The sequence below is a fragment of the Marmota flaviventris genome, chromosome 2 (genome assembly GCF_047511675.1).
Source record: "Marmota flaviventris isolate mMarFla1 chromosome 2, mMarFla1.hap1, whole genome shotgun sequence".
NCBI lineage: Eukaryota > Metazoa > Chordata > Mammalia > Rodentia > Sciuridae > Marmota > Marmota flaviventris.
Window position 1 is genome coordinate 183,678,092 of NC_092499.1, and position 26,487 is coordinate 183,704,578.

Sequence of the window (26,487 nt, forward strand, 5' to 3'; positions counted from 1 at the left end):
AAAAAATTCTCTCTCTCTCTCTCTCTCTCTCTCTCTCTCTCTCTCTCAAAAAAAAAGTTGTAATAAGATATGGCTGTAAAATTTGTATTTTATTGGTAGATTAGCAAAGTTTAGAATTCAGCTTGGGGACAGAATTACTCTAGGATTTATTATTTTTTAAATGTCTTGAAAAATTAACTCAGTATTTCTTTTGCTAAACTCACTTTGCCTCTATAGAAAGAAAATGTGTTATAAAGAAAAAAGCCCCCAGCTTAGAGCATCACATAATAACATGAGTACCTCCAGATGGGTTGGCCAATCCATGATGTGTGATATGTGACTCACTCGTTCAGAGGTGCAGTTGCTGACCTTAGCATCTGCCAGTCAGTTAGTGGCTCTAACAGCTTTGGCCCTGCCAAGATGTGGCCATTTATCACTTCAGCTGAAGAGGCCACTTGCCGCCAGTTCAAACTGATGACCCTCCCAACCTCTTCTCTTGACTTCCAGAATTTCCACACTGAGCTTCAGCTGTTTCTCATTTGCTCTGAGGTATATCCTCCACTGTGCTGGAATTCCCTGCACTCTGGCAAGTACATTATGTTCCGTACAAAAGGGAGAGCTAAGTAGAAGTCCCATAGCTTGCTGCTGGATTCGCAGCTTCCTACAATAGATTCTTGGCTTTTCTATCTTGTCTCCCCAGTGGTTTTCTAAGCATTCTTCTCAACCTTTGTTGACATAAAAAGCCTGACTCCAGAAATGAGCACTTAGAGCTAAGTGTTATGGATACAGCAACATGGCCTCCCAGAAAGAGGATTGTCAGCAACAACATAGGAGATGCGGGCTGTTCTGATGCTACATATGGGGGACTTTAGTTCTTATGTGTCTGAGCTGAAAAGACTTTTCTTTTCTTTAGATCTACAAATCTTGAAAAAGAAGTTCCAGTTATCTTCATACACCCTTTAAACACTGGATTGTTCCGGATAAAAATCCAAGGAGCCACTGGAAAATTTAACATGGTCATCCCTCTTGTGGATGGGATGATAGTCAGCCGGCGAGCACTCGGTAAGGTCTTCATGTGCGCTGAAGGACTGAGGTTTCTTTCCTTCGTTCTTTTAAAACTTTTTTTGGTACTGGGGAGTGAAGTCAGAGGCACTCAACCACTGAGCCACATCTGCAGCCCTATTTTGTATTTTATTTAGAGACAAGGTCTCGCTGAGTTGCTTAGGGCCTTACCATTGCTAAGGCTGGCTTTGAACTCTCAATTCTCCTGTCTCAGCCTCCAGAGCCGCTGGGATTACAAGTATGCACCATCACACCCAGCTCTTTTAACACTTTTATAAACCAAAAAGTAGTAAAAATAAAGAAAAGATACTATTACTTTCTAGAGTCTATATGTAGAAAATGCTACTGTTCTTGTTAAAAAGGAAGCACGTTTTGTTCTGTTTTAAACTGTCTTTAGTAAGTGCAAATGGGACTTCACAAACTTTGAATATTAATCAAGGAAGATATCTGTTTGCAAGCCAGGGCAGGAAATGGATTGTCAAACCAGATTTTGATTCTGCGTTCCCTCCTCATTGTCATTCTTGTGCTGATTTGTTCTTAGTGCTGTGCCAGTCTCTCTGGGATGGGAAGTTATGCGAATGGAATGAGGTAGTGAGGAGGAGGGACAGGTCCTCTGAGAGGTCACCTGACGACTGGCTGTTGACAATTATTTTACCCTCTGTTTTCAAGGCTTTCTGGTGAGGCAGACTGTAATAAACATTTGTAGAAGAAAGAGACTGGAAAGTGACTCCTACAGCCCACCACATGTCCGTCGGAAACAGAAAATCACCGACATCGTCAACAAGTACCGTAACAAGCAGTTGGAGCCAGAGTTTTATACTTCACTTTTCCAGGAGGTTGGACTCAAGAGCTGCAGTTCTTAGACCACTGTCTGTCTAGGACAGTTGAACTCCAGTGTGGGGACTGTAATATCAAAGCAAGACAGTTTGATAGGTGATCACTGTAAAAATAAACAAATCACTCCCCAAGAGTTTGCTGTTTAATCACCGGAATAGAAGAAACACATTGTAAACCCATTGGATAGAAGACTTTTGGCTTTCTAGTGAAATGGGCTCCCAGACACAATCATATTCCTGCTGGTAATGACGATAAACATTTTAGCCATAAACTTTCTTTTAAAAGTGACAATTTTAGTTAAATATAAGCCTTTTGAGGAGAAAGGTTTTTAATGCATCTCAGTTAAACACATGTATTGGTAGTATCAACAAATTTGCAAATTAGAAATTGAAGATAGTTTTATACCTCACTTTTTAGGAGGTTGTATTCAAAATCAAAATCTGTCTCACAATCTTCCAGGATACTTACAGGCTTGTGCTGACAGAATGGAGGAGAAGGAAAGGAGTCTCAGCCTTCTGCTCACTTGTAGGTCCATTTGTCATCCAACTGTCAAACTGACAAAAAGAAAAGAACATAAATGTCTTTGGCTCAGAAGTCTGACATTAACATATTCCATATTTTCTCTCCATATTTAAACAAGCTGCCATGCTCATCACTACTCAGATCTCTCTGAAGGCCTCAGTTCCTGAGTGGACAGATTACAATGGAGGCTCAGCCTTGTCCTCTAATGGAGATACTAAAGAAGTTTGTGGGGTTTCAAAGGTGTCAGACAGCAGTGATGCCTCTACTCTCCATTATTTGTCTCCATCTTGGCGACAAAATAACAGCTTAAATATTTGTGATTCTTGATTACATATCAAGAAATATAAATTCACAACAGGGTTGAAAATTATTTAGTTTCATCCATTATCTCTTATTTCAGGACCAAGCAGCAAACTGTAATAGTTGATGAAGGATTCTCATTTGGGGTTCAGGAAGTAGCCTCTCAATGCTACTACTTCAGATCTTTTCTGGAAAGCTCGTGGATTACATCATGATTGGCAAATGTTAGTGGCTACCTCCTTGGGCAGATGCTGTTAAAAATGGCTGTCTTGCTGTCAGGACTTTGCAGCTAAAGGCCCAGCAAATCCCTGCCAGAGTTTTGGAAATATTTCTGTTACCTCGCTGCTACTTTTCTGCCAGGGATAAAACTTTGGAGGTGGCCAAACCCAGATGCAGACCATCCTTACAAGGATTCCTGTTATAGTGCTATAGTATATACCATTCATTTCTCCTTTTTTTGTGTGTGCTTTCTTCTTTAGCAAGATTATTTTGTATGAAGAAAAATAAGTGACATTTGAAGTACAAAGAATAGTGATCAGAGTTGTTCAAGGATATTTTTCCACTTGCACTCTAATGTTATTAGGTTCTGTAGGTCAGGGCTACACTGGCCTGTCTGGCTTGGTGTTTCAGTCATTTTCTTAGAGGGTCAGGGGTAGTGTAGGACCTAATTCCTTGCCAGACAACTATCCCAGAAGTATGCATTTTGCCACCTCTGAGCAAGAAATGTGGGCATAGCAGCTCTTGGTCATAAGTTGGCCACACCCTTTTCTTCCTTTTTGTAAGCTCAGGTAAAGTTAACCTTCCCCTCCTCCTTCTATTACTCTAGTTTCTATTCAGGGTATAATATTATTTAATAATTGGTTTTCTTTTTGAGCTGGGCAATAAGTTGATGTTTCCAGATGGTATGGGAGGAAGGGAGGAATGTGTGATAAAGATTTAGTGATTTATACTCTAAAAATGATTTAGTAGCTCAGCAAGAATAAGGTAAGGCTTAATAACTTTAAAGGAAATATCAGATTGATATTTCATGGGAAAATGATCCCTTGTTCTGGTTGAAGTAAACAAAGAAGGCCATAAATGAGTGTGTAACTTAGAACATTCCAGAGGTTAAAAATAACTGATGTTGGTGTACTTCCTCAGTGTGATTCTTCAGATAAATCTTTTACTTTTGTCAATAGTTTAAATGTCAGAACAATATACAGTATGTGTGTGTTGAGGATGGACTTGCCGATTCTTTAGATAGCTCTAGTTTCTGGCAACTTTTTAGAATTCTAATGACTTTGGCAAGTGAATACTTTTGCAGTCTGGGAGACTTGGTGGTCCCCAGGGAAGGAGTTTCGACCTTCCCCCCACCGGGATATACAGAGCCAACATACTGTCTGATCCACGTACCTCACCAAGTGCTGGTTCCTTCTGCTCAAAATTTCATCTGTCTAAAAAGGGAGTGTGGTATGAACCCTTGGACCTTTCACTAGTATGACTTGGGATTCATGGTCACTAAGGTCACCCAATTGCCTGTATTAAAAATCACTTTGAGCTGGGCGTGGTGATGCATACCGTAATCTCAGCAATTTGGGAGGTTGAGACAGGAGAATCACGAGTTCAAAGCCAGCCTTGGCAAAGGTGAGGTACTAAGCAACTCAGTGAGATCCTGTCTCTAAAGTACAAAATAGGGCTGGGGATGTGTGTGGCTCAGTAGTCGAGTGCCCCTGAGTTCAATCCCTGGTACCCCCCAAAAAAAAATCACTTTGAGTAGAATATTGCCAGATTAACATATTTAATACCTGGTAATAATCTTTAGTAGTCCAATTTGGCTGTATGTGCTGGGGGTGGATGCATGTGGCATTCTGGGAAGAAGAAAGCACTGCCCAAGAGACAGGTGAGTCATTCCTCATGCTCCCTTCTGAAGTTTCAGGAAGGTGGGGGCTTTGCTTCTCTTTGGGAGCATTAAGGACAAAGGAGGGCTCTTACCTTTCTAACCCTTTCCATGTCTAGCCACCTCTCCCTTTCATTTAGGGCTTCCTCCTAAGACCCTCTCCTGTCCTTTGGAATAATACAAGGCAGGAGCTGTTCCCCTCCCTAGCCACACACACACACTCGTGCTTTCCTTGGCTTCCAGGTCCTCTTTTTCAAGACAGTCCTTCTCTGCTCTCATTTATGTATACAAAATACCTATGCCTTTGGCCAGTAATGTCAGTTGCCCACCGGTTGTGTGCGCAAGGTGTTCATGAACAGTTCCTTCCTACATGTGCTGGGGAAGCATTTGTCAGGCTCTCCAGACTGATTTCTAGAGACAGTCTTTGAGAGTATTTATTTCTGTTGAAAAGTAGAGCTTCACCCAAAGCGAGAGTCGGTCTTTTGCAAAGACCTGTTTTTTGGTAGATGTTGACATAAATACTGGACACTCCTGCTGGTGATAATTCTCATTCAGCATTGTAAGACCCATTCAGATTATAGCTTCCTAAAAAGATTGATGTGTATGTTTACACAAACTGATATTGGAGCCAGCTGGTCTGCTTCAGGGCTCCCGACATCCTCTTCCTGAGGTGGAGAGATTGGAGGGATCCTTTGGATGGTGTGGAGTCAGACCATGGTCTCTCAGCAGCTAACAAAGCCATGCACTGTGTGGTGTTCTTCTTAGAATATTGACCCTTATTCTTCAGACACTTTTCATTTTTTTAATGGTGAGGGAAAAAGGTGTAATTCGGGATTCCACAGTGCCTTGCATATAGTAGGCGCCCAATAAATATTTGTTGAAGCAAACCAAGTTTCCCAAGTCCTTGTCTCCTGCAGTGACCAAGACATCTTTTTCTGAAGGGCTTGGCAGTCGTGGCTAAAAACTAAGCAGTATCATTATTTGCTTGAAACCATATATACGATTTGTATGAATTTCGGTATGTTGCCAAGACATGATCTTTTTCTTATTGTATTTTCTGTAAATACTTCTGGCACTGAACTGTAAAGTAAAGGCGAGATGTAAATATAAAGGTGTACCTGTGTCCCCTCGCCTCCTGTGTTTGATCTTCGTCAGCTAGGGAAGAAGGTCTAGAGGTCTGTTTTATTTATGCCGATCTTTGTCCAGAAGAAATCCATGGAATACTGAATGTAATACATTTAGTTAATTAAATTTTAAGGAGATTCTTATCTAATAACTGTGTGTGCTTTTGGTTACAGGCTGGGGTCTTGCGTAATTTTACTCTTTCCAGGGGGTCTGCTTGTCTTTGATGGCCCTTCATAATTTAGATGTGTGGACTTTCAACCTTGGTTTAAGTAGAGTTTTGTGAATGACTCAGATTAGTTTTAAAAGAAAAGCACTTGGCTGTCTATGATGGAAGTGTCTTCTATTGCTGAGAGGCCAGGATTTGCTGAAGGTGGATGACTCTCAGTCCTGGGATATTCTACTTGCAGAAAAATCTGAGCTCTGTAAGGGCTGGGCAATCTGGAAACAGGGAAGACACAGATGGTCTTCCCCTGCCCCCATTTCCCCTTCACACAGGGTTGGCTGCAGGGCTCCGTGAGGTCAGATTAGCGCCTCATTGTCTAGATCTCACCATTAGAGGCTTATGGTACATTCCTCTGGCCATAGCTGCCCCAATAGCACAGATTCCCCAAGCTGCCCTGCTCTGCCCTCCTACCACAGGACTTCTGTCTGAATTGGTAGCCAGGAAAGCTGACTATACAGTGGCCCCTATTTTGGTGTCTGGGAAGATTTCATAGCCAGACCTGTGTTAAGTCCCTTCGAACTTGGCTGCTCAGCTCTCTGACCCACCCTCTTTAGAGGTGTGGGCCTAGAATCACCCCAGCCCCGACCACCCTGCTTCTGACCTTGCATCCAGGCACAGCCTATCTGGGCTCTGCTCTTGGATGCATGTTCAAATACCATTTTCTCAGACCTCTTTTGGGGAATTGTCATCCCACAGTAAGGCTGAGCTCCCTCTAAACCATTGGCCCTCCAAGCACCATCTCTCCCCTCCCCTGCTCTACTTTTTTCCCTATGGCTGGACTGGTTTCCTTTCTTTCTGGACTGGCATCTTCTTCCACATCTCCCCCATGTCACTCCATATGTCTGTGTCCCACTTCCCAGCCTCAAATGACTCTGCCTGACTTTCAAACCTCTGCTCTTGAGCCATGGAATGCTGTGGTCTCCAAGTCTGACTCAGGATCACTCTGGGCTTGGTGTGTTGATACCAAGTTCAGACTCAGTGGGAGATTTGCACCTAGGAATTGGTGTGTTTAATAAGTACCTTCCATGCTGGCAGTGACTGAGTGGGTGCTCCGTGGACCCTCTTGAAGAGGACTACACACCAGCCAATTCTGAATGGACTGTCCCATGTCTCAGACCTTCTGCCCAGGCTGCCAATCTATCCACAGTCCCTCCCCCTATCCTGGGGGCTGATGAGTCCTGGGAAGCCCAGCGCCTACTTCTGCCACAGTCAGATTTATTAAATACTTCACAAATAGATAAACAACAAAGAAGCGGGAGAAGATAAGAAGGGCACCTAAGAGTGTTCTGCCCACTTGAGAGATAAGGGAACAAGCCTTAGAAGTCTCCCTGAAAACTCTAACAGGGACAAGTGCAAAAGCTTCCACATAAATCCCCTTTATTCAGGGGCTAAAGTTTTTAAATGGCATCCCAGTGACCTAATCCAGCTTGACAGATTTTCTTTAGTCGAGGTTTTAACGAGGTTGATCCAACATTTTAAATTTGGGAGATTTCACATAAAATATAGTCTTGTTGTTTTCATGGAAAAGGGAAATGCTGGGCCTGCATTTCCCATTTAGTAGTGATTGGCTGGAGCGCCTACAGCTGTTTGCCGCACAAGGCATTAAGCTCCCTCAATCTGCCACCATCCCCCATGCCCTCAGTGTGGGTGTGTGCATGTGCAGTTGGAAGATGGGACCTGGGGACCTGGCTGGATCCTGATGGGATCTGTACCTCCAGATATGTGAACACCCACCTGTGGCTGGTTTTTGTCACATCATCTAGTTTTCTAACTTAGAATTATTCACTCCCATCTAATAAAAAAAGGATCAGAGAGTTGTCACATGGACCCGGTAGCTGCCAAACTGAGATTCAGCCCAGCCTGCAGGCCTGGAAGGCAGGCTTCTCTTCTCAGCCAGACTGTCTCACTGTCCCAGTTCCCACCAGGCTGCCAAACCAGCCCTCCCTCAGGGCTTCTTCCCCGAAGGCTCAGCCTAAAGGACACTGTGACTTCCTTGTTACATCACCGCTCAGTCACAATTGGATTGAGCACAGCATGGCCCCAACCTGCCAGGTCCCAGGGGCAGCCCTGCCAGCCCCCCAGGCTGGCCAGCATAGACTCTCATGCACCATGAAGTACCCTCTGGTGCCCCTGGTGAATAACCTCACATTCTCTTTCCTGGTGTTCTGGCTCTGCCTGCCCGTGGGTTTGCTGCTGTTCTTGTTGATCATCTGGTTGCGCTTCTTACTTAACCAAGGTGAGCTTCTTACCCACCAGGCTGGCCCCTGGAGCTGGGCAGGGTGTCAAATAGATGTTCTGAAACAACTGCAGAAAAAGGTGTTTTGCTTAGACACCTTAAGTGTGGTTCAGATACAAGCAGTCAATAGTAAGAGAAAGGGATTGATTTGATAGTTTAGGACTTCTTAACCTAGAGTCCAAGAGTGAATCCCTGTTTGTGAAGCAGGATGTTATATACAGGTCTGAATCCCCTCTGGGCTGCCGAATGCATATTGGTTCTTTGGTATAAGTTAGAAAGAGGTGGCTCAATGGGCTCAATGGTCATGTGCACTGGCTATAGAAGCATTGACATTTTTCAGGTACTAGAGACCATTAATACTGTTTTCTGCAGAGACCACACCTCAGAGAAGATCTGGGTTTTCTGGGATACAGGATCATGGAAGCTGACACATTCATCCTGATGTTGTCAGGCCACTAAGAGGAGCAAGAGGCAGGGCAAAGTCAGCCGTGAGGGGAGCTGGGGCAGGTCAACTGGGATAGTACCAGGCCATGTGGCAGGAGCTATGCTTCTGCTCCTCAGGCATCCTATTGAGTTCCCCCTCCACCCAAGGGTCTTTTCCTGGGAATCTCTTGACCCTCTCCCTCCTGCCCTTCAACTCTAAAACTGTTAGCCAGCTGAGCAGAGGGTGGTGCCAGCTCTGGTCACATGCTATTAAGACAACCTGAGCAATTCACCCACCCACACCTACCCCACGTTTCACATAGGGATGGTCATTGTGTAATTATTAGGAGTTCCAGGTAAGAGCCTATGAAATCCTCTAGCTTTCAGAAAGTGTTCCCAGGATGGACCACAGCCCCCCTGAGGGGCACAACTTGGGCATTGGGCCTGGTGACTGGTGGGAGTCACAAGGCTTGGTCATGTGCACTGGCTATAGAAGCTGTGTCTGAAGTCTGGAGACTTGAGTTCCAATTTCAGTCTTGTCCCTTAAAGAGCTCTTAATAGTAACTAGCCTTTTGAACACTAGGTACTAAGGCTTTGCTAAACACTTGACATGCATCATCTCATCTAATCCTCAGAATAACCCTGTGAAATAATCCTTATTTTACAGCTAAGGAAACTGAGGCTTGGAGAGAAGCAACCTGCCCCAGGTCATGATGCACCTGAGAGTGCAAACTTCAATTTTCTGTTCTGCCATCTACTAGCTGCATAGCTCTGGGCAAGTCCTGTCCGAGCCTCATTATATCTCATCTACAAAATGGAGATGATGACAGGACCTGCCCTTTGGGGTTGTCCTGCATGTCAAGAGCTTACATGTCAGGGCACTTAGTGCAGATATACACATGGCACATCATAGGTGCTTATAGGCTGAGAAAATATTCCAGTCAAGCTGGTTTAGTCATTGTTGTTTTCACTGTGGGAGGAAGTAGCTTCTCTGGGGGGGACACCTGACCTTTCACCACATAGCATTTTGAAATAAGTCCCTTGTAAATTTTGCAGTGAAGAGAAACCCTCATCAAAGTGAGGCAGGCAGGCAGTCCTCTCAGGGTGCTGGTCTTCTTGGAACTCTTGGTATAGGTACATGTGTTTTGCTTCTTCTGGGGACTGGCCCAAACCCAGAATATTGGATCTGCAGGCTCAGGACACCCAGGCCTGCAGTTTTTTATTCTTCTCTGTCTTGCTTTATTGGAATCAGTTTGTCCCGGAACCCCATATGATAAGCAGGTGACAAGAACCACTCCGATCCCTCCTCCCTCCTCCCTCTCCCCACACCCTGCACTCCTGTCTGGTTCAGCGGGGTGGTTTCAGGTCCCAAAGGTGAGAGGAAAATGCCTTCAGGAAGCTGGGAGGGGAACTGCCTGGAGAGACAGGTGTTTAGATAAAAAAAAAAAAAAATCAGATGGGCAACTCTGCTCCTGGGGAACTGGCCAGAGGGGACACTGCCAACCTCTGACCATGACATGGGAAGAGAGGCCCAGCTAGTGGAAGGTGCTTTTCTGTGGACTTTCTTCCTTGCAATTTGAAAGGAGTTTGCAATCTGAAAAGAAGGGAAACATCAGAGATGGATTTGGGCTGAGACAGACTGTGCCTGGAGGGTCCTACCCACCCCATGATGGTCTTTGGAGAAAGATGTTGGAAGCTTCCTCTGAATTCCCTGACTTCACCGCAAGTGCACCCAGTGGAACTCCACGTGACCGTGTAGCTGGGAGGCTGAATCTGAATCCAGTACTATGCCGTCTGGCTATGAGCCCCAAGTCATTTCACCTCCATGAGTTTTTCTTATCTGTAAAATATGAAAAATACTACAGGTCAACCATCCCCAAGTTAAAAATCTGAAATCAAAAATGAGACAGAGCATTTGGGACTTTGGGTTTTCAGATTAGGGATGCTCAACTGTTAACTATAAAAATATTCCAAAACCAGAGGGGAAAAAATTCCCAAATCTGAAACATTTCTGTTTCCTTTGAATAAGGGACACTTAGTCTTCAGGAAGTTGATAAGAGGATCAACTGAGAAATTGCGTGCAAAATACTCAGCACATAGGCAATATTCTTTTGAGCATATACTGTCTCTAGTCAAGAACAGTCACTTCAAGCCATCTTACTGAATTTAAGTCAGTCACTTGCTGACATAATTGAACACCCGTGGAGGTCCTGTGCTATTTACATGTCTTAACCTCAGTTAACCCTCTTCATGGAAGATGCTCTTATTATGTCCATTTTATAGATAGGGACATTAGGCTGGGGTTTTTATTTATTTGTTTGTTTGTTTGTTTTTTCTTCCTATTTCCTGTTCTTGGTCACACTCTGACTGCTCTATTCATCCTCCTTTACTTCTCCACCAAGGACAGAACACAAGACTATAGTAAGGAAGATAGTCTTCCAATCCCCTCTTCTTTCTCATCTGGCTTTCTTGAGATAAGCCAAATTTAGAAACTCATGCATATACCTAATAACTTGCAGGTTTTCAAAAATAGCGGGAAGGGGTGCAAGATTTATTTAAAGACAGATCTTCCATATACATTTTTCTGCAACTTACTTGTAACATACCCAGATGTCCTGCAAGTTGAATGAGACAGATAGAATGCAGTCATTTGAAAAGCTTCATGATGAATCACGTCTCTTCAGGGTGAGAGTGCCATTCTCAGCCACCAGACCTCTATGATGGCTGTGCATGGGGTTCCAGGGGTTCTTTTATTTGTGTTTGTGTTTCATCACAAAATATCGCTGTGATGGGCATCATACATAACACACAGGTATTTGATGAGTGAACTTGTGGAGAAATGGAGGCTGGGTTGATGGCTGGGTGTGTATCTTCTCAGTGCCTGCTCCCTGACAGTAGGTCATTTGGCACCTCTAGGTCCTTCCCTTTCTGGTCCATGGATATGGCTGCTTTCTGAGTCATAGAACAACCTTTTTTCTGGGTCCTGGTCATTGGAGGTTCTCTTTTTGAGGCCTCAGGACTGGCTCAGATGTCACAATTCTGCCTGGATCTCCTGGCCTCAGACAAGGTTGTAGGGATCCCAGGCCTGGCAGGGGAATCCTTTGGGGCTGGGGTGGGAGACAGGAGGTGACCACCCCAGAGGCCTTGTTTTGGACCTTCACAGATTCAGAGGAAAATGCTTCAGATTTATATCTCAACTGGGAGCCCTGGAGCCAAGGGCCAGCTGAGTTTTGCTGGAAGGGGCCACTCCAAGACCCAGAAGAAGAGGGGCTCTGCTGGTCAGCCTGCTCTACCAGGTAAGGCTGTTCTAGAGGCTGGGGGCTACATTGGGAGCCCCTGGCCTGCTCAAAGCCTTGAGCACCCACGATGTTGGAGCAGGCTGTCCCCTGCTCTCACCATACTGGAGCTCTGGCCCCTCAGGGCGCAGCCATGCTGCAGCACTGGCTTTCTCCACCATGACAGAGCTCGCTGCCTCTGTCGCATGGGAGGACCAGCCACTGCTGCCACAAGGAGTTTCCTCACAGTGGCCCCCACTCTTACCCCATGACCTCATCTCCCACCACTCTCACAGGGCCTTTGCACTGTCTATTCCCTCTGCCTGGAACCCTCCTCCCTCCACAACTGCTTCGGCACTTTCTCGCCTCCCAGGTCCTATGCTCCAATTTCACTTTTTCCAAAGGACTACCCTGACCCACCCTATGTGACCTCACTCGCCCCCTCCCTCTGCTCTATACTCCCCTTCCCCATGGCACTGAGCACCTTCCAGCCTGCCAGGTAATCAAGGTATCCAAGCACCAGAGCACTGCTGGACACACACGGTTTGCAATACATATGGAAGAAGTGCGGGCCATCCATCATGATGCAATAATAATGGGCTGGTGGCTGCCAGGGCTGTGCTGAGCATTTGCCTTTTGCAGGCTCCTTTATGAAATGCTAAAAGAGGATATTATTCCTACCTCCATTTACAAAGAGAAACTTGAAGTGTCAGGGCAATCTAATGACGTGCCCAGAGAGGGAGCTCTGGCACCCACGGGACGCCTAAAGAGGCCTCGTCTGTGGCAGTGGGACTAAGTGCCACCTCTGGTCCTGTGACGCCACGTGTGTCTCTGAGCTTCCTTGGAGCTGCTTGCTGCTGCTTCACACCCCTCCATGTCTGTTCCTTCCCGACAAAGTGAAGCACGGCAGCCTGCCTCTGCCCACTTTTCCTTGCCCAGGAGCAGCACCAGTGTCCTGGCCCAGCCATGCAAGCTGTGACATGGGCAGCTGCCAAGACTGTCCCTCCCACCCCCATCCAGCCCAGCAGCAAGTCGCAAGGATTCTACCCTCCCCTCTGCCTCCATGGCCTCACAGCCACTAGAGCCTGTCTTACCCAGCAGTCTGTCCAAGTTCCATGTTGTCTACTCAGGGAAGAAGTGGGTTGAGAAATAGACACTCCCTGAACCTCAGTGGCAGCATTTTTTTTTTGTCCTAGGAATTGAAACCAGGGTCACTTTACCACTGACCCATATCACTAACCCTTTTTATTTTTTATTTTGAGACCGAGTCTTGCTAACTTGCTTAGGGCCTTGCTAAGTTGGTTTGGCTGGCCTTGAACTTGGGATCCTCCTGCCTCATGTCACTGGGATACAGACGTGCACTACCTGCAACAGATTCTCACCCAACATTTCTGGGTCACAACCTGACAGCTGAGGTCCATTTCCCCAGAAAACACCTATGCAAACACCCAGGGGTTTGTGCACAGGGCTGGTTATGTGAGTGTGAAGGCACACAGGTGCTGGGCTTGGCTTAATGTGCAGCTACTGCTGTTCTCAAATTTCTTTTTCTTTTCTTTTTCCCCCTTGTGGTGCTGGGTTCCCCCTTGAACCCAGGGCCTGGTGCCTGCTAGGCAAGTGCTCTACTACTGAGCTACACCCTTAGCCAAAAATTCTCAGTTTTTGAACATTTTGTTCATTTGCTCAAGGGCTTGTGACTTCTGTAGCCTTTCCTGTCTGTGTACGTGAGAGGGGCAGGAAAATGAGATTTTCAGACCCTACGAAGAACCCTGTCCATTTCTAGAGGCCCTTCCCACCCAGTCATTGACTTGTCTCTCTTCCTCCTTCACTCTGATGTCAACCGAGGTCCAGCCACACACTCGCTTCCGGCTTGCTTGTCTCAGATTGAGCTGGGCCACAGCAATGACCAAAGTGGACAGGAGAGACTCACCTGGGAGAGGAGAGGACTCTGGCAACTGAGGAGCCTCCCTGGGACCCCCAACCTATCTCCTCCCCAGTTAGACCCACGAAACCTCCAGAGGAGCCAGCGCTTCTCCATCATCCCAGATGACCTCCTGGCCCTGGAGGGAGGAGCCGGAACCAGTGAAGATGGTGTGAGCAGGCGCAGTGGCCAGGTGGACAGAGGAGGTCCCAGGGCAGGGCCAGGCTGGAGTGAGTGGGTTCATATTAAAGCCACAAGGGGGCTCCTGTGCCCAGGAGACCCTTGAAAAACCTGCTGGCTGAGAGGTCCATTCGTTCACAAGCTGCCGTCCCCAGATCCCACGGGTCTGCATGACCAGGCAGGTGTGGGAGGGATTGCCCTGCTGTGTACCAGGGCAGGTGTCACCTCGCTACCTCCACAACAGCCCTGTGAAGAGGAATTTCCCTCCACCATGCAGGTGAGGAATGAGCTCTACGGGTCCAGGAGTCACCCCAGGACTCCTGGCTGCCCAGTGGTAGAGTGCGCTTCCCACTGTGGTCCCAGGATGCAAAGCCCAGGTCCTTCCCAGGACCTCCTGCAGATTCTTACGACATGAGCGAGCCCCAGTGTGGAGGGAGAGAGTACTGGGAACCCTGGTGTCTTATTTGGGGTTTAGGATTCAGGAGTCTTAGTCATTCTCTGTGGCCACAAGCTGTGTGGTTGAGACTGTGTCACCTTTCCTTCCTGGTTTGTGTGTCACTTACCCCGGACTAGAATTTTTTAGGTCATTTTACCCATGATGATTTTACAATGATCATTAATGAACTTCAAACAGGACAGACATATATAGTTTCACTGATGAGAACTTAACTACCATGCAAGGTTTTCTTCCTTCCTTCCTTCCTTCCTTCCTTCCTTCTTTCTTTTCTTTTCTTTCCTTTTCTTTTCTTTCTTTCACATTGAACCCAGGGGTGCCTTACCACTGAGCCACATCTCCAGTTCTTTTTATTTATTTATTATTTTTGTGGGGGGATAACAGGGATTGAACTCGGGAACACTTGACCACTGAGCCACATCCCTAGCCTTATTTTGTATTTTAAGTCAGGGTCTCACTGAGTAGCTTAGCACCTCACCGTTGCTGAGGCTGGCTTTGAACTCACAATCCTCCTGCCTCAGCCTCCCAAGCTGCTGGGATTACAGGCGTGCACCACCGCGCCTGGCTCTTTTTATTTTTTTAATCTTGAGACAGGGTCTTGCTACATTGGCCAGCACAGTTCCCTATGTTGCCCAGCATGTAGTATAACAGTCTGATTAAGTGACTCTAGAGGGGACAAACAAGGTGCCTATGACTTTGTTTAAAGAAAGGAGTAAGGCAAGCCTCAAGCCATTCTGGAAATTTTTCATGTCCCTGGCAAGTATCACTGGGCTGTGTTGCTGGCTGAACACCGTTTGTTTGTTTGTTTTTGCTCTGGGATTTGAACCCAACGGCACTCAACCACTGAACTACATTTCCAGCCTTTTTTATTTTTTATTTTGAGAATAGGGTCTTGCTAAATTGCTGATGCTGGCCATAAACTTGGAATTCTCCTGCCTCAGCCTTCTGAGTTGCTGGGATTACAAGCTGGTGCCACCAAACTGCTGGACACCAGTTTTAAGGAGTAGCCGGCACTCTGCTCCAGTCACTGTTGCTCAGGGACAGACAACCCAGGAATGTCATCTCTGATTTTATTTTATGAGAAATTAGAACTAAAGAATTTAAAAATGTGACACCTGATTTTCAAATGATGGCAAGCTATTTAGAGAATGTTAAAATCCAGTGGGGCCGTTTGCTATTTCAAACAATTGTTAGATCCTGATCTTCTGGCTGGGAACATTTGTCCTCTCGGAGGTCAAGGGCAGGTCCGCAGTCTCCCCAGCCATCTCAAGCATGCATGCTGCCCCTCCCAGCAGCACTGTGTGAGAATAATGTGCAGCCATCTGTCCCCTCCCACCCTCAGCACCATCTGTGCAAGTCTTTGGACCCCAGGGGCAGCTGATGGCCCTGGCAGGGCTTCCCATCCTGGCTGTTCAGTGGAATCAGCTGGATAGCTTCAAAGATACAGATGTCCAGGGCCCACTCCCAGGGGTCTTCGTGTCACTGATCCTGGGCATTGGGACTTAGCAAGGCTGCCTGTGGATGCCAGAACCCAGGCAGGCCTGTACTCCACACCTAGGGGACATCCCCTTGGGCCCAGCATGAGTCTCCCATCACCTGATGGTACCCACCCTCCCACAGCGGTAGGGAACTCCCAGAGCTGCCTTTCCTGTCTCTCCTGACCTGATTCGGGAAGTTAAATTACGGTGATTATTCTGATTTCAGAATATTTTTTTTCTTGTTGCCTGTAACATAAAATAGCCATGCTTGTAAATCCCACAACCCAGAGATCAGCTCGAGCAGAATTAATATGATGTTGTGAGCATCACATAACAATTCAAAAGAGCAGGCACACTGGTTGGAATGATCCAGGCACAGGATCAGTTAAGTCCTTTGCCCCCCACCCCATCATCTGATAAGATTATCTTTCAAAGTCCCCACCTTTACCCTGGTCTTTACATTTACAATTATGGAAACAGAGGTCTGGATGGGGGAAAGAGACACATCTAATCACATAGAGCATGATTTTTAAATATATTTTTAGTTGTAGATGGACACAATACCTTTATTTTATTTATTTTTATGTGGTTGTGAGACTCAAACCAGTGCCTCATTTATTAGGCAAGTGCTCTACCACTGAGACCCAGCCCCAGCCCCACATAGAGCAAGACTTACGGGAGGTTGGATCGTAGCAGAGGACTTCCAGGCTGCTTCCTCCCCAGGCCCTTTGGAGGGAAAAGTAGCTCTGTGCGTGCACAGAAAGGTTTGCATCCAGGAAATCTCAAGCAGCTATAAGGGCTCCTACCATCTGCCTTGTGGGGGATGTATTTCCTCCACGGGCTGGGCTTGTGCACCTTTGGCTCTCTGCAGTACAGGAACCAAAGGTGCACATCAGCTGTGCAGTCTTGGGCAAGTCACGTGCCTCACCTGAATCTCAGGAAGAGCTCGGAAGCAACGCATATTTGTGGAATTAACACACATGGGGGACATCTTGTCCCAAGCACCTTGTGGGTGTAACTTTCTAGAAACTGGCCATGCTAGGGGCTCAGTACCACCTGCTGGGTGAATGACTGTGGGCTCTTAGACTACTCAGCCTACCCAGGGTAGTGTGTCTCAGCTTCCTGTAAGATGGGGAAGCTGAGGTATGGCCACATTCAGGGACCTCACTAATAAATGACAGACCTAGGATTCAAATTCAGGCCTGTCTGACATTAGAGCCAAAGTTCTTGACACCTAAACATACAGTTCCTGTTGACTGTTCCTTAGTGGCATAAACCACTATTGTGTCCTGCTCAGGGGTTCTGTGGATCAGGCACTTGGACAGGGCAGGCAAAATGGCTGGTCTCTGCTCCATGATATCTGGGGCCTCAGCTAAGAAGATTGAATAGTTGGGGACGGCTTCATGCTGGGGACTGGAACCATTGGAAACTTCTCCACTTATGGCTGACACCTCTGCAAAAGAACTAGAGCCAGTTTCAGCTAGGGCTCTTGACCAGAGCCCCTGCCCATGGCCTTGCATGTGTCCCGGGCTTCTCAGCACACAGCCAGGCTCCTAGAGAGAGCAAGCAGAGAGCGAGAGTCAGGTGGACTTTGTGAATGGGCTTGGAAGTCTCACAACTTGACCTCTGCTGTCTTCTGTGTGCTGAAGGAGTCACAGCCTGTCAGATTCAAAGAGGAGAGACATAGACCCCGCCTCCCAGAGGAGGAGTGTCAAGCAGTTTGTGGGCCATAGCTGCAATACCTCCTATGTGCTAGGCAGTGTCCCAGGCCCTGGAGAGACGACAGTGGGAGGGAGGAACAGGTCAGTATCTCCCATAGGAATGAACACGTGTAATGCAAAAGCCAACACAGCAACCCGTTCCAGGATGGAGGTCGCGAAGGTGTGTCCAAGGAAGTGACTCCAGGCAGAGGCCCGGAGGACACTTGGCCGGACAAGAGAGGGATGCTGTAGGCAGAGGGAAGAAGAAGGGAGGGGAGACGAGGCTGGAAACGTAGGCTGGTCAGACCAACGCCATCATAAGGGTCCTGGGGCACCTCTGAGGATTCTAAGAGGGGACTGGGAGGCCAGCTTAGTGAGCTTGGGCGGCCTCTCTGCACTAGACAAGGTGCCCAGGAGACATGTAGGAAAACAGCAAGCAGGCTGTGCCCACATGAGAGGCAATGGTGGCGTGGGCAGGAACAGTGGCTGCAGGAATGGAGAGAAGTTGGTGGGTGTGAGAGCCTGCAGGGAAGAGCACATTGGTGGTTGATGGGAAGTGGCTATTCCAAGAGGGTTGTCAGGAGCCATGTGGTCAGACAAGGAATAGGGGAGGGGAATGGGGATTAGGTGGGAAGGACAGGGCACTCAGGTCCCAGCAGTTACACCTTGGGACTCCCTACACCATCAGCAAAGCTACTGAGAGCACTGGCGTTGAAGCTCACTACCTGGGTTTGCCCCTGGCTCCACCGATGCTGACTGGGTCTGTCTGGGGTGTGTCCCTGCATCCTCCTGTGGCTGCTTCCTTTTCTGTAAGTATGGAGCAGTGGTGATGGGCTGATGTATCAATCTAAAGCTGGGACTCTTCTGCTCTTAGGCATGTAGTAAATGCTCAGTAAATGTTTAAAATCCAAATGAAAACTGGAGCCAAATCGCTCCAAGTGCTTAGGAACTGCACTTTTCTGCATACACACTATACATCAGCAAAGCATTGGAAACAAAAGCAAAACAAAAAGATGGTTTATTTGTGAGCCTGTGAACAAATGCTATGGATGAACCCACATCCTGCCATCCTCTTGCTCAAAGGAGGACTTGTGACCAAAGTGCAAAATGTGATCTTGGCACAATCACCCCTTTGGAACTGCAGGTATTTTATTTCTTTCCATATTTTTTTCCACCCCCTCTGACCTCTCCAGAAAACTCACCCAAAGAGATGATCGTCCCTCCCTCACTGCTCAGCTGTCAAGTGGTGACACAGTTGACGGCTTTTGTTTTGGTTTAGTTGCTGCAGTTTTCAAATTGTCACGAAAACACACAGATGCTGGTAATTTCCAAGCGACTCGCAAAGCAGCTAAGGGAATGGAGCTGTGCACCAGCGTGGGGTGGCAAACGGGCTCACAGGAGGCGCCGACTCGCAGTTTTCTCAAAAAGCATAAATAGAGCGGAACAGCCAATTTTGTAATTAACTGGGGATTGGTCTCCGGTTAAGCTCCTGCTTGGTGCAAATGGCCAAGCTGTTGCCGGGAGACAGGCTGCGTGACCTGTCTCTTCTTTGGGGCGCTGGCAGGCTGGAGATGGCTTTGCTTTGCCACAGCGGAGTAGGTTTCAGGATGGGACAGTCTGCAGCTTGCAGTTGAGCTCGGTGTGTGAGGACACACAGGGGAGGCCCAACCAGGATCTATGGGGAAGGACCAGCAAGACAGACCACATGGAAAAAATAATTTCTTCATTCGGAAATTATTAAGAATTGCAAAATGGGGAGAGCAGGGCATGAAGGGTCCCCTGCTCTGAACATGGGTTCTGGGTGACTACGCAGGTCACGTGTGCATGATGCTGGCCTTGAGTCCTGGGTCAAGCCTCCAGAATTTGGGGGGATACCAACTTGGGGGAGGGTCTCAGGCTGAAGGCAAAATACAGTTCCAGGCATTCAGAGCAAGGATCCCACAAGAGGAGGCTATGTAGGCTGCAGGAGCAAAGTCAGAACAAGAACAATCATTATTGAGGACAATTCAGCAAGAAACGTCAAAATTTTGCAAATCCTTCGATTCAGCGCTGTACTCAGCAGTCCCTTCTACTGTCTTCCTCTGCACAAAGCTACAAGGTAACAAATACCAGGATGCTTGCTGTAATCGGGGCTTGAGACTGGCAAATGCAAAAAAATTCATCAGTGTGTGCAGGCTAGTCATATTTGCATAATTGACCCCAGTACCTAACTAAACAACTTAAAGGAAGAAAGTTTAGTTTGAACCCAAGGCTGCAGAGGTCTCAGTCCATAGCCCTAGACTGTCAGCCAGCTCCGTTGCCTTGGGCTGGGGTAAAATAAAACATCATGGCAGAAGGGCATGTGGAGGAAAGCTGCTCAGCTCATGGCAGCCAGGGAGCAGAGAGAAAAAGAGGAAGGGTCCAGGGACAAGATATAGTTCCTAAAGGCACACCCCCCAAAGACCCATTACTCCAGCAAGGTCCCATCTGCCACAGCCTCCACCCAGGGATCCATGCAGCCATCAACAGATTAATCCACTGATGAGGTCTGAGCCCCCCTGGTCCAATCCCTTTCCCAAGGCCCCAGGTTCTGGCTGCAGGAAAAAGAGGCCTCATGACTCCCTGAGGAATATGCCCAGGAGAATCCCAGGCCTCCTCACACCAACTTGTTAGCATGGGTGGTGATGTAGCAGGGGCAGGGGGATTGCTCATTTTCCACCCTATTTGCTTCTGCCCTATTGGGGATGTTTATAATAACTGCATGTTGGTTTTATGATGAGAAAAAGAATCAATAAAAATACGTAAAAGCAATCTCCAAAGACCTTTGGTTCTATTGGTGGAGCAGAAGGATCTTGAGAGAGGCCACCATCGTCAGTTCTGGGTCCCGGGCAAAGGAATCCTGGCAAAGGCGTGGCTTAGGGACATGTGATTTGAGTTCCATGCAGGACTGCACAAGGCATCGATGTTGGGTACATTCACAGGGGTGTGCACCAGCATCGAAATCCAACTTAGAACGTTTTTGTCACCCGTCACCTCAGTCACGTCCAGAACTCAGCTTCCCCATCAGACCCATGACAGTCTTAGGCACAGGGATATTTGATACTGTGCTGTGGGGCTGGACTGACGAGGAGGATCTTACACACTGCTATAGGTTGGATCCAAAATGTTCTCCCAAAGTTGAAGTGGGGCTTTGGGGACGTAGAGCAGTCCGTCACACAATATGGTGACTGGGTTGGGGATGAGGTCATGGCTGTCACACAACAGAGGAGGGGAAAGGATGTTGAGAAGGTAGCTACAGTGCCCACCTGAGCTGGTGGCATAGCAGAGCAGCATGACCTTGTGACGTTCCTTTACCCTCAGGTGTCCCACAGCTGACAACTTCGTACAGAGCACCAGACATTGAGACTCATTCTCTCTAAGCTTGCTTGCTTGCTCTTTTGGTTCTGGGGATTGAACCCAGGGATGTTCTACCACTGAGCCACCTCCCCAGCCCTTTTTATTTTTTATTTGGAGACAGGGTCTCATAAGTTGCTGAGTCTGGCCTTGAATTTGCTGTCGTCCTGCCTTAGCCGCCTAAGTTGCTGCACAGGTGGGCATCACCATGCCCAGTTCCTAAGCTCTCATTTTCAGATGGTTTCTAATGCAGCAAGGATTGACCAGGTCTCAAATAAGAGGAACGCAAGGTCCAGGGTTAGAGAAGTCTGTCCCTAGCAGAGGGGATGGATTATGTAAAGACAGGGAGATATGAGAGAGACAAACTGGAAAACCAGGTTCGTGTATTTTTATTTTTATGCTATTAAGTGCATATTTGGGCATGCACACCCCCCCTACTCTCCCAAGGATTCATCTTAATCTGAAAGTAGTATCCGTGACTTTGCACTTGTTTGAGTGCTTATCCAACATTTTGCCATCTTTTCACCTTTTTTCAACGCTGAGGACCAAACGAGGGCCTTGCTCATGTGGGCAAATGCTCTACCACCTGGCTACACCCAGCCTCCTTTCTACTCTTAACTTTTGCCATTTTGTATAATGTACCCTTTTTGTTGGTTGTTGCTGGAAATCTAACCTAGGGCTTCACACATGCTAAGCAAGCCTTCTGTCACTGAGCCACGTCTCTGGCCCCATTATGTGCCCTTCCTTCCTTCCTTTCTTTCTTTTCTTTTCTTTCTTTTGTTTTTGTTTTTGTTATTGGGGGATTAATCTATGGACACTTCACAATGGAGCCACATCTCCAGCTCTTTTTATTTTTTATTTAGAGACAGGGTCTTGCTGAGTTGCTTAGGGCCTCGATAAATTGCTGAGGCTGACCTTGACTTGGAATACTCCTACCTCAGCCTCCCAAGTCACTGAAATTACAGGTGTACATCACCACACCTGGCTCATTATGTACCTTTTTAAAGCAGCAACATTGTGTGAATGTTTTAAACCCAAATTGGGTATTATTTATTTAAAGGGCAATTCAAAACATGTATGTTTATTTATATTGCAGAAAATGCTTTTTTCCATTTCAAGAACCTGGGGATGTGTTTCCTCCCGCTTGTCTGGCAGGGGCAGTCATTTTCTAATGGCTGTTGTGTGTCAGGGTCAATGTGATCCAGTCTGGTATTTATTACCAACCCAGGGTTTTTCAAAGATTCTGGCCTGCAGCACAGAAATGTTATTCCCAAGCTCATAGGAAGCCTAGACTGTCATTTATCTGAATGAGGAGTCTCACTTTGTCTTATTCTGGAGTTGATTGCATGCACTGGAAATTCATTCAATGCAGCTTGGGAGGAAAGAGAGATGTAAAGGTAGGGTGCTAGAATCGGAGCTGGGAGGGTAAACCACACCAGCTCATGGAGAGGCGGTGACTAGGATCCAGTTGAACTTATCACCCCCACTTCTTCAGACCCCCTCTGCTTCTTAGGAAGGCTGGTCCCTCCGTCCCACTCTCTGCACACTGACCCCTCAAGCTCTTGGCTCAGCACCAGGAGGATGGACTGGCTCCTTGGATGGCAGCACCTCTGTGCACATCTGGCTGGGGGAGGGGAGTGGACGAGGTGATTGGATGTTATTAACAGGAAAATCAGGGCTGGGCATCGAGATTCACAAAAAAGAGGGTGGGTGTTAGAATCGGAGCTGGGAGGGGAAAATTCAGAGAGTTGGACAAAGCCCTGGAGTTTTCAAACCTCCTCTGTGCTTCGAGCCTGCTCATTGTTGCAGAGGGGACATCATCAGAGCTAGGAAGCCTCAGAGGCCACTACTCCAGATTCTTGTGGGACAGGATTCCGGGCAAGCCAGACTTAGTAGAAGAATAGCAAAGTTGATTAGAAGGGATAGGAAAAGAGGACACTCTCAAGGGAGAGATGGGTCCTCTTAGAAAGGAAGAGGATAGCATGTCCCTCCTGCCCTCCAGTTTAATTGAGGTTCCCAGGAAAGTTTCCAGAGAGTTCCACCCAGGTCCACCTCTGGACTTTTGACTGACAGCAGGATGGTGGCCGACTTCTAAATCGCTACTACTCATGGTAAAGGTCCAGGGCAACTCTAGATCACTTTGGCCCAGGCTGACCAGTCCTAATTGGAACCTGTTTTATGCATTTCAGGCCTGCATTTCTCCTACAGATAACAGGTAGTTTGCTGAGGAATGTGACGTATCCTATTGATTAAAGCCAGGCAAGGCTGCAGGTAAACTGCTTTTTAAAAGAAAGCATGTGGGGTTCAGCAGAGTGGGTGCAGTTAACCTATGTTCCCATCACTCACTCGTGACTGGTGGGTAACCATTACCCATCATTCCTGAGCATTGACTGCTGATTCTCAAGGATGTGGCACAGGTGGAGTGGGCTGGCCCCTCTCTGTCCTCAGCAGCACCATTGTCACAGGGGATTCTGAAGGGCTGTGGGCCACCCATCAATTTGCTAAGATGGTCATGTGTCTGGCACTGCCAAGAGACAAGCTGATCACTCTTGCCCTGCCCTTCAGAGACCCCAGGCTGATTTCTGGAGAGTCCAGATGCCTCGGGTCAGATTCCAGAGCCTGGCCCAGTGTCCCTCCTCCCTCCCATTGGCCTCTCTTCAGGCCTGAGAATCCCTTTCCAGAGCAGAGTCCCTTGCAGCCACACTCTGTGGCCCTGCCCACTGCTTCTGCTTGGCTGTCCTGGGCAGGGAGCTTTGGGATGGAGGTGGAGCAGAGGCACCAAGGGATGAGCTAAAGGAGGACAATAGTGACAGGGGCAAAGCCAGCTGGCGGGAGGGAGGGAGGCTGGCTGGGTCTGCAGGGTGGGCTGGGAGGGCCTTATTCCAGGGAGGGAGCCACGACAGCATCCAGACACGGAGCAGAACATGCGGGGTGTCCTCCTGTGCCTGGACTGTTGCAGTATCTCTTCACCGGTCTCTCTCTGCTCCATCCTCGCTCCTGACCATCTGCTCTCCATGCCACTGTCACCGGGATCCTTTAATAAGGTAAATTAGATTATATGCTCCCCCTGAGATCAAGTCATTCAGGAAATACTTACTGAGACCTGCCCCCTTTGTAAAGTTTAGCTGCATTGCAATGTCCCTGTGCGATTGTCACAAATGTTTTCCCTCCATCCTGGGCCCCACTTTTTACTCAAACCTATTTAAAAAGGAAACACTTTCACATCATACATGGAGCCCTCATGTCTCCTGTCATAAGGAGAAGTTAACAGGGAAAATGAATTGGTGATAGTCTTGGCTCCCTCTGTCCTGTGAGTCTAAATGAGCCCCATAGCTGACCAGAGAGGCTTTCAGTATACCTACTGAGCCAGGCGCTGTGCAGGCACTGGGAATACGGCAGGACACAAACCAGTCTTCTCTCCGTGGAGCTAACATTTTGATGGAATTGTAAGACCTCTGCACAAAACTCTCTTGCTGTCCTAGTTAGACAGACAGCTATGTGTCCCTGTTATCTTTTTTTTTTTTGAGACAGGGTCTCAGTAAGTTGCTTAGGGTCTCACTTAGTTGCTGAGGCTGGCCTTGAACTTGAAATCCTCCTGCCTCAGCCTCCCAAGCTGCTGGGATTACAGGCATGCACCACCATGTGCAGCCGTCCCTGGTATCTATTACCATGTAACAAACCACTTTAAACTTAACAGTGCCACACAATGCTAACCAATCCTTGTTCCTGTGAATGTGTCTCACTGTTCTGGGATCACTGGGCTCACTCGGTTACACAGTTCTCTCTAGGGTCTCTCCTGCAGTGAGAGTCCAAGGGCAGCTGGGTGGGAGTCATTTCAAAGGATTTCTCACTGACCCGTCTGGTGTGGATGTGGTCATCAGCTGGACCTCGCCTGGGACTGTGGTTTGGAATACTGCAGGTGGCCCCTGTGTGTGGCCTGAGCTTCCTCACAACATGGCAGCTGGGTTCCAAGCATTAGAGTCCCAGAGAGCCTCCCGAGTTGCTGGGATTACAGGTGTGCCTCTGCACCCAGCTCAGAGGTGGTTAGGAGATGCAGCCCATCTGCAGCGATCTAATTTCAAGCACAGGACTGGAGTCAGGGTGGACATGGGAGAAGCCTCTCAGGACAGGTAAATCATCATGGGGCTCATTTAGACTCACAGGGCAGAAGGAGCCAAGACTCTCACTAATTCATTTTCCCTGTTAACTTCTCCTTATGGCAGGTGATGTTGAGTGCTCCGTTTATGATGTGAAAGTGTTTCCTTTTTAAATAGGTTTGAGTAAAAAGTGGGCCCCAGGGTTGACGGAAAACATTTGTGATAATCCACACAGGGACATTTTGATGTAGATAAACTTTATAAAGGTGGTAGATTTCCCCATTGAGTTCAGTTGGTGTTAATGGGGTGTGATGAGCCATGGGGAAGCTCCTGTGTCCATGTGCGTGTCTCCACATGAGGTTGAGTGTGTGGCTGAACACGGGGCTGTGTGTGTTCATCAAGGAGTTCTCCCTCTGTTGGCAAAAGAAGCCAAATTCCAGTGGCTGCAGTGCAGGACACAGTCCTGATGGGCCTCTCTGGTGGCCCCAGGCTTGGGTGGTGATCACTAGAGGCTCCTGTCCACCCTGACACACCCAGACAACTGTGATGTGCCTCTGGCTGAACTTCTATGCTGACTCAGCTTGAAGACGACACAAAGTACCTCAGAGATAGCAAGGACATCTTTGGAGTCTTCAAAAAAATGCAAGGGTAAGTAGAATACTGGTCACTCCCTGGGGCCTCTGTAATGCCACCAAAAGCCTGAGAGATGCAAGGATTCTGCTGCAGGCCTCCGTGTTTATGCGGGTGGGTGGGGTTGTTGCACATGTGTCTTCTGGCATGCCACTATGTCCCCATGTTGCATGTAGGTCTTGGTCTATTGTGCATGCAATGTGGATGTGCCTGTCATCACTGTGTCCCCGGGTGGGTGTGAAAGCTTAGGTTCTCTCTATATCATTACCATAAAACTATAATTCTTTTAATTGTCACTCACATATCCTGCTGGCCTTTGAAGCCCAGCAGGCTGCGGACATCTTCCTTCTTGAACCTCAGAGCACAGTGATTAAAATGGTGGGCATTGGAGCCAGACAGCCCTGGGCCCCAGAGCCTCTTCAAACTCGCTCAGCTGCTGTGGGATCCTGAGCAAGTAACTCGGCCTCTCTGAGCTTCAGCTGCTTTGTTTGTGGAGAAGGGTTGTAAATGGCCACTATCTCCCAGGTTATGTGAGTCACCTACGGGACTGACTGGGCATCGTTAATTGACAAAGGAAGTGTCTTAGTGTTGTAGAGACAAAGGAGGCAAGGCACCGAAGATAGCAGGAGACAGTTTTATTTGGCTGCAGCCAGGTTCAGAGGGAACAGCTTTTGCTGTAATCAATCGATCCCCTAAACCCCGAGTTCAGGGAGTTTCAGAGTTTTATACCCAGCGTGTATATAACTTCTGAGGGGCTCAGAAGTTCAAGGTCTGCAGAAGTTCACATAAAATCAGCTTTT

The 26,487-nt window shown here is 47.6% G+C and overlaps 2 protein-coding genes across 4 annotated transcripts in view; both read left to right on the plus strand.

The window, feature by feature from the left end:
• The window catches only part of Ralgapb (Ral GTPase activating protein non-catalytic subunit beta), a 104,371-nt gene extending 98,519 nt beyond the window's left edge, over positions 1 to 5,852 (plus strand). For all 3 annotated transcript variants that reach the window (XM_027945196.3, XM_027945199.3, XM_071608919.1), the window contains 2 exons: positions 893 to 1,041; positions 1,711 to 5,852. In XM_027945196.3, the coding sequence (XP_027800997.1) occupies positions 893 to 1,041; positions 1,711 to 1,904 (343 nt within the window). In that variant the 3' untranslated portion in view covers positions 1,905 to 5,852. The remainder of the gene's footprint in view (positions 1 to 892; positions 1,042 to 1,710) is intronic.
• A 2,181-nt stretch (positions 5,853 to 8,033) lies between these two features.
• Positions 8,034 to 13,952, plus strand: Adig (adipogenin). Its single transcript, XM_071607438.1, is given in 4 exon segments — positions 8,034 to 8,160; positions 11,747 to 11,861; positions 13,707 to 13,864; positions 13,867 to 13,952. Coding segments are annotated over 4 exon segments (486 nt in total).
• Positions 13,953 to 26,487: the final 12,535 nt, after the last annotated feature.